Source organism: Nannospalax galili, unplaced genomic scaffold (assembly GCF_000622305.1).
Source record: "Nannospalax galili isolate Female #2095 unplaced genomic scaffold, S.galili_v1.0 scaffold9, whole genome shotgun sequence".
In the NCBI taxonomy this organism is placed as follows: Eukaryota; Metazoa; Chordata; class Mammalia; order Rodentia; family Spalacidae; genus Nannospalax; species Nannospalax galili.
The window spans coordinates 5367720-5376378 of record NW_008360332.1 but is presented as its reverse complement, the minus strand read 5'-3'; the positions used below and the strand labels follow the sequence as shown (position 1 = coordinate 5376378).

At 41.1% G+C, this 8659-nt stretch overlaps 1 protein-coding gene across 2 annotated transcripts in view; it reads left to right on the top strand.

Annotated features, from left to right (window-relative positions):
* Ttll7 (tubulin tyrosine ligase like 7) overlaps positions 1–8659 on the top strand; it is a 157817-nt gene that overhangs the window by 90429 nt on the left and 58729 nt on the right. For both annotated transcript variants that reach the window (XM_008826228.3, XM_008826227.3), the window contains one exon: positions 1848–1942. In XM_008826228.3, coding sequence (XP_008824450.1) covers positions 1848–1942 — 95 coding nt within the window. The remainder of the gene's footprint in view (positions 1–1847; positions 1943–8659) is intronic.

Genomic DNA, 8659 nt, shown 5'->3' with positions numbered 1-8659 from the left:
GTGAGTCCAAGGCCAGCCTGGTCTACATAGTGAGTTCCAGGACAGCTGGGGCTACAGGGAGACCCTGTCTCAAAAAGACAAAAAATATATTTATAATAATATAAATAATATATTTATAATATATATATTTTAAGGGAGTATACTTTTCTAATTTGAGTGAGGGGGAGAGGGAGAGGCAGAGAAGAGAAATATGTTGCTTTGCTATGGGAAAATAATATATATTGTGTATCCAAGAAAATTCATTTTTCTGCTGGTTGTCGGTGGTGTGGTCCAGCCTGGGTCCTAGAAACAGGAACAGGGTGTGAGTCACTTTGTTCTTCTGTTGTCTCTTCTCTTCCTTGTAGAGAAAAGTGTTTGACTGTGTATTGTACATCCTTCATGTCATTAAGGTCTGGGATTTCTTTTTGATATTTAGTACTCAGACCTCAGTATTCGTTTTCTGATCATCCCTGTGTTTTTTTTTTCCTGTCCCTGTTCTGATCTTTTGTCCCGGATGGGGTGGAGAAGCAAAGGCACATTCATGGTTTATGAGGATAAAATAAAAAGATTTCTTGGAATATGGGTTATAACATATATGTGTGTATATATATATGTATGTATTTATATATGTTAGTTATCTTTTAAAAAACATTTGCCCCACTGGAACGTTTAATTACCTTGCTGAATCAGAACTAACTGAGCAATTGAAATCTGTGTATTTTTAAAAGGCTCAAAATAAACATGTTTCTTCACTCTCTTTTCTCCTCAGTCCTTATCCACTTTAGTCAGAATCATTAAAATAAACTGTCTTTGAAATCTGTGTGTAGTGAACGTTTTACCTATTAACACAGATAAGAGGATCGTTTTTTAGGGTTTTGCTCAGGTTTTTAAAAATATTTCTTATTTAAAGTTTTTTATTGCCTTTATGTAAGTACACCCATGTCGTATAATTCCTGTAGAGGTCAGAAACGGGGGTCAGATCCCCTGGAACTGGAGTTATGGACAGTTGTTAGCTGCCATGTGGGTGCTGGGAACTGAACCTGGGTCCTCTGCAAGAGCAGCCAGTGCTCTTGACCGCTGAGCCATCTCTCCAGCCCCATAATTTTCTTTTCTTTCCTTTCCTGTTCCATTTTTGGTGGTGCTGGGGATTGAACCCAGGGCCTCACGCATGCTAGATAGCAGTTGTACCACTTCCTGGGTCAACAGCTTGCTCTGCGTTGTGCTCTGGGTGCCTGATGCTGTGGTCTCAGGTACACTGTTGAAAACCCTCTAGCGCCACCACGTGGAGCACGGTAGACAGTGTTTCTGAGAGTGAGATAAAGCCTAGCCAGCTAGAATCATTCCTGCACTGATAGCGGCAACATTAAAGACATTTTTCAAGGATTAAAAGCATTTTTAAAAAGTTTTACTTATTATTTTTATTTTATGTGTATGCGTGCATTGCTTGCATGTAGGTAAGTGCACCCGTGTCGTGCAATAGCCTGGGGAGGACAGAAGAGGCTGTCGGATCCCCTGGAATGGAATTAAGGACAGTTGTTATCTACCACGTGGGTGCTGGGATTCAAACCCGGATCTTCTGCAAGAACAGTCAGTGTTCTTAACCGCTTAGCCATCTCTTCAGCCCCCTAAAAGCTGAAAACGAAGATTATTACCTTAAGGCAGTAGGCAAGGAGTTGGTGCAGTCAGTTTTCTACAGTTCTTTCCCCTCAGGTGATAGAGACACAGGTGTGGTGGTGGTGACAGGGCCGACTACCATGTAAATCTGTGAGATTAATTGTAGCATCTTTCTACTGACTGGAAATCTCACATTATTTGGACATGCGTGGCTGCATATTTGACTAAACTCATTTCATTCTCTATGATTTCAGATTAATCGAGCCCCAAGCTTTGGAACTGATCAGAAGATAGACTATGACGTCAAAAGGGGTGTTCTATTGAATGCACTACAGCTGCTTAACATCAGGTAAAGTGCTTTCTCCACCTGTTGGAGCTTGCTTTTTCTGGTGCAGAGAGTAAACACCTGCAGTAGACATGGTTCAGTTACATTCACTAGGGAATGCAAGGTTGAGCTGGTGTATGGTAGGAGAGCCTTAAGTTTTTCTTCCTCCTGCGACGGGAAAGTTAAAGAGTCACTCAGGAAATGATAAAACCTCAGACCTGGATTCCCTGCTTATGCAAGGTGTGCTGCTTTCCTTTCTGTCTCACTGCTGTGTAAACAGAAAAGAAGCAATTGTTCAACGAGGGAGAACTTCATCATTGAAAAGTATAGACAGAGCAGGGAGAATTTGAGAGGAAACTTGGTTTGTATGGTGCTAAACTTCTGGAAGTGTACATGATCACAGATTCAGGTATTGAACTGCTATTAAGCAGGAAAGGCTTTTGATTAATTATGCAAGAAATTTGTTACGGGAGGCAGGAGGATTGTGAGTTTGAAGCCACCTTGGGTTACATAATACAAGCCTGTTTCTTCGAATGCAAAAAAGAAAAACAAAATTTAACTGAGTTGCTTCATGAAGTAGGCCTGTAGAGATCTGAAAACAGAGCTCAGCATATTGAATAAAGGACTTCTGAGTTCATTTAGGACCACAGAGTTTATGACTTCAGTTTGTTCTAATTGCCCCTCAGGCATGCTTAAGAGTTAAGGGATACTTCAAGAAATTTTCTTAAAGGATTTTAAAGCATTTAGCAGGTGCCTTATTGAAACTTAGCTTTATTTAGAAAAAGATCATCAAAAAAAAGACATGGACATTAGCTTTGACATTTCCATATGGCTTATTCTTTTGTTTGGTGAAAGATGTGCTTATCTAAATTCCTTTTTCAGTTTAGTTATTCCAAAAGCAACGGGCAGAAAGGAAGGGCCTACAGCATCAGATTTTGTTGTTTGGCCTACACACTGTATTATTTTCGATTATTTAAACTATACTCTTTTGAATGAACTTTATTATTATGACTGAACCTTATACTTAATTTTAGAGGTATCTTTGGCATAGCTTTGTCTTTATAAATGTTGGTTCCAATTCAGAAATTATTGGGGTATTTTAAAGGTGGGTGTATATACAACTTAAGGAGCCAGAAATCTCTAAAGCTGTGAGTTTAGAAAAGTCGAAACGCTTCTTCCCTGTCTCTTCATGTTTCCACAGAGGACTTAGCACAGTTTGTAATACTTCCAGCACATGTATGTTGCAGATGTGCCTTCTCTCTGCAAACAGATGGAGGACGCCATAGTACATGTCTCGGATGTAAGTTTATGTGGCTGGTGCTGTGCTTGGCATATCACAGCGACATAAGCAGGATCTGTGAATACTAGGAAAGACTTGCTTTTATTAAGTACTTTAGGATTAATTTTCGTATGAGTCATTTTAATGTTGGATGGACTTGTTCTGCGATACCAGAAATGGCCTCTTTATGGTCCTGTTAGACAACCAAAATGAGCCTTTTTCTCTCTATTATTTAATTTTCTCAGGAATCCAGACAGGTTTTTATTTCCAATACCCAGGCTAAGCTCCTTCCATAGGATAACAACCCATAGTCCTTGCAATTTCTTGTTCTTGCCAAGCTTTGTTAGAAGGGCTGATTATCTAATTATTTCCCCGATCGCCTGCTCATTCCCACTGATGATTTGTTTTATTCCCTAGCCTTTCCTTACTGTCTATAACTCAACATTCCAGCTTTTATTAGAAGACTCTTTATTTTGACCCAAGTGATTCTTTCTATTTTTTAATCTTTAGGAGGCATTATAGTCTATACAGTATAAGACTTCTTACTTTTTTTTTATATATTCTGTGCAATTTTACCAGGGCATGACTAACTTTTTCAATTTGATGTCAGCTCCTTCCAGTTAAATAGTGTACAGTTTTGTGTTCTCACAGACCTTACTACTGCCCTCCATTTATGATATAGCTTCATCTGTACCTCCAAGTTATCTTTTTATCTCTATGCTTTTAGGCTTATGAGATTCAGAAGAACATATATCTCAGAAAGGCTCATCCCAATGGCTGTGAATACAGATACTCAGGCAGGGGGCATCAGAACCGATCCATCTGCACTTAGCAGAATATAATGTGAGCTCATGTTCAGCCCATATTCTGAAACATGAGGCTGGAGATCTTCTGAGATAACAGCATAAAAGGTCCCAAGTGTAAAACACATGATGATGGTTCTTCTGTGATAAGAGAAAAATTCAGTTGTGTTGTGCAGATGTTCCTGGATTGAGAATTGTTTAGTTTCTTCTGTGAATATTCCACAGTTATTAAAATAGTATCTGGAAAAGACAGGGTAACCATGAGTCTCTAGATCTGAAATATCTGTTAATTAGATGAGGTTAAATTAAAGTACTTGCTTTTTTAATTAAAAATATCTTTATTTTATGTGTATGAGTGCTTTTCCTGCCTATATGTAAGTGTACCATATGTGTGCAATTTCCTTGGAGGCCAGAAGAGGGCGTCAGGTCCCCTGAGACTAGAGTTACAGATGGTTCTTAGCCATGGGTGCTGGAAACTGAACCTGGATTTGCTGCAAGAGCAGCCAGGGCCCTTAACTGCTGACCCATCTCTCCAGCCTGAAGTACTTGTTTTTTATTTAGAACTAATTTGTGGGTGATAGGCCTGCAGTGTTTAGTACTCCAATGGTCTGGGACATTGGTCCTCTTTGGACACCCATCGTCACTTAACTTGGACCTTTATGGTTCTTTGCCACTGTGTGCCTCACTGCTCTTTTCCTCCATGACAGTTCCACTCATTCTTGTGGCTTTTCCTGTGAGTGAGACACTGGAGTCCGTAATCTGTGCATGTGCATAGTGACATCTAGATTGAGTTGCATCTTGCTGGTTCTGGCTCCCTCTGGAGCAGAAGTCCTGCATTTGATGCTGTCTGCTGATGGTGTGCATCAGGTGCTTTTGGTCCAGTGGTGCTCTATAAACAATGACTAAGGAAGGAGGTGGATGAATGAATAAATGGGTAATTTATTTAATGACATTTAGATTAAATATGACCAATGCCGAGTTATTTTTTTCCCTCAGGTTCATCTTCTTGAAGTCTTCCCTACCCCATAATGACATCACAGATCTCCAGCCCATCAATGCTAAATATAATTCACATGTATTTACTGGACATTTTTTAAAAGCTTATTTTGTCTAGAACCGATGATACAGAAATAAACGCAATTTTCTTTTTTAAGCATAGTTAAAGCCTATTCACTTAGGGTCACTAAAGAAATGGGAGGACAGAGCAGTGGCATTCATAAACCGTCCAGTGATTCTGTAGTAACAGCACAGAGCATACGAAGCAAGGGTTAGCAAAGTTCCCCCGGATGGACTTGCAAGGTGATGAGCATGGAAAGGAACTGCGAAAGTACCAAGAATGGACAGGTTCTGTCTTTCTTGGCTATGTTAGTTAATGGTAAAGACACCCACACAAACGTCCAGTCTTACAGGGCTAAGTGTTGTCCTTAAGCCCTTCCTCTGTTATGAATCAACTGAACGTGGCTAAATTGATAGCGGCCACTTAGAACTCAGCTCTTCTCTCGAAGTTTCGGATCTCCGCATGTGTCCCTTGCTACTTTGCTGGTTTCCTTCCTCCATCCAGCACTAACTGCCTTCTCTCAGAGGCACTGCAAATCATTCAACAATGTTTTGTACATCCACAGTAATTGCAGCAGGTGTGGAGGATTCAAGATCTCCTGTGGTTGCTGGGTTTTTGGCAGGGATGACTTGTTTGATAATGTGCCAATCACTAAGATAGAGATTATAGAGGCTTGAAGGCTTAGAGGAGTGGTGGGAGATGGCAAGAGTGTGAGAGGTAACTAAGTTTTAAGGCATGCTAATTTTGAGGTGGTTTGTGACAGAGGCTATGGTAAATGGGAAATTTGGTACACGGGGCCGCAGGTGGTAGAAATGGTTGTTTGATTAGCAGCCACACATAGATTGCAGTGGAATACTTATTTTGAGAAGTGGAAGGCAGGGCAAAGTCCTGAGGGGTGTAACATTTGAAGTGTTGCTGTTATAAACTCTGAGATCCTGATCAGATTGTCTTTACATTACCAGTCAGAGCTCAAACTCCTTCACTTTACTTACACATCACTTTGATCTTTAGATTATATTATGCAAGGCACTTTTAAATATTTTATTTATGATTCTTTTTTTATGTGTATGAGTGTATTGCCTACACATATGTAACTGTACCCATGTAATGCAATGCACATCACTTTGATCTTTAGATTATATGCAAGGCACTTTTAAATATTTTATTTATGGTTCTTTTTTTTATGTGTATGAGTGTATTGCCTACACATTTGTAACTGTACCCATGTAATGCAATAACTGCGGAGGTCAGAAGAGGGCATTGGATTCCCCTGGAACTGGAGTTATGGACAGTTGTTAGCCACCATATGGGTGCTGCGACTCGAACCCAGTCCTCTTCAAGGGCAGCCAGTGCTCTTAACCACTGAGTCATCTCTCTAGCCCCAACTTTTACAAATGATTTATTTTTCATTATTTTAAATTATGTGTGTGTGTGGGTATGTGCATATGCGTTCAGGTGCTTTCAGAAGCTGGAATCCCTGGTTACAGGTGGTTCTGAGTCTCCTGACTTGGGTGCTGGGAACCAGACCCATGTCCTCTGGAAGAGCCGTGGTCTCTCTTAACCATGAGCTCCAGCCCCTATAAGGCCCTTATACATCTATCCAACTTGACCATTTCTTTTTCTTTTTTTCCTCTGCCTTAGAACTGATTTTTCTAAGAACTCTCGTGCTGTTGTTTCACATTTACTGGCCTTTGTACTTGCCTTCAATTAAATAGTCATTTGTTTTTGTCCCTGTGGCGAATGTCAGTTCTCATAAAGCCCCCTTTGTAACCACTTGCTAGGGTACAGTTGAGTGACATGAAGTGTATTCACACTGTCATATCTCTGTCGTCACCATCCCTCTTCCTGCAAAACTGAAACTTCATAACTGCTACATCCTCACTCTCCTACCTCCAGTTCCCAGCAGTCACTGTTATGTTTGCTATGACTTTGAGTGACTTACATCTAGCATTTCTTAGTGTTACAGACTCCTAGGCAGACACCTGAATCTTGGGATAGGACAGCTGTCCCAACAAATTTAGCACTGCACTCAGCCCAGAAATCACGTGAAAAATCATAGGAGGAGAGGCTGGAAGGGAATTTGTTACTCGTTATGGCCATATTGGAAAGACAGAAAAGATGAAACAGCTCAGCCTATTTCAGGTATTGACAAGAACTTTAGGTTTAAATACAGGAAGAATTGGGGCGGGGTCCAAGGCACACATTGTTCAGCAGTCCTGGGAAGACTCTGCTATGGTTGATATTTGTCTCAGTTCAGGTGTTGCAAGGTGACAAGTCTTGATCACTGTGGTGGCTTGAAGGGACCCGTGGTTCCCATGAGATGATGGTGCCCACTGTGGGGGACAGCCCCAGTTTCTGTTGTGGAATAACTGCTTCCATTTGTGAGGGGGTGTGATCTCATCATGGGGTGATTTGTCTGTGAGGCTCCACTGTTCTTGGAAGCCAAGGTGACTGAAGGTTTAGGACAGGCACTTCTTACATAATTGATGTGTCTATTTGCAGAGCTGATCGGAAATCTAACCTAAAGTAAAGGTGACAGATAGAAGATAAGGCAGAGAGGCTCAGCCATATCTTGCTTTTAGCCACTGTCAAGAATTGGCAGGGTCAAGTGAAGAGCCAATACTTTTAGTAAACGCCATCTCCAAGTCCTTGCTGTAACATAGTATTTGTCCACTTGTTTGTGCCATTTTTCATTTAGCATAGCCTTTAGCTCATCCACATTGAATCTTGAGTCAGAATTTCCTTCATATTTAAGGATTAATACTGTTCCACTCTATGTTGTAGTCAGATGTGTTTGAAGCTATAAAAAAATACCCAAGACTGAGGAATTTATATAGAAGCAGATTTCTTTATCTCACAGTTCAGAAGGTCCAAGACTATGCTGCTTGCCTTTGCTTGGCTTCTTATGAGGGCCTTATGCTGCCCCAGCTCGTGCTAAGTAAGACCGTGCAGATGGGCACGTGTAAGATGGTGAGACAGGAGAAGCTGAACTACTTCATAAAGAGCCAACTTTCACCATATTCATTCAGCCCCCAAAGACCTAATTTGTTCCTGAGACCTAATCTTGGAGAGAAGGAACCCAGCCTCTCAAGAAGCACATTAATCCATTCAAGGGTATGTTGCTCTGATGGCCTAATCACCTCCCTCTAAGTTCTTCCTCTAAAAGATCTGTTAACTCTCAATATTCTGAAGAGCAAATGTCTAGTACATGGACCTCTGGGATACACTGTACACCGTAGTGTGCGTACTGCACACCTTTCTGTCAGTGCGTTCTTAACACCTTGCTCCAGCCTCTTTTTGAAGCCTTTACTGAAGCAAGGTGGTTTCCTTCTTCCCCTGAGCTGTCACCGAACTCCGCACCACATTGTAATAGCACTCCTTGAACCCTGTGCATTAGTTTACATGACATCCTACCCCCGTCCCCACAATGTTTAGATTGCCAGCTCCTAGGGCAGTGGCTTCCTCTGTTTGTGTTTATATATTCTGGAGCATATCTAGAACCTGCATCTAGAGTATTGAATGAAATCCAGATTGGAAGCCAAGGGTAGAAGAGCCTTCCATTCCAGTCAGCTAAAGAAAGCTAAGGAAGTAGGGGGACAGGG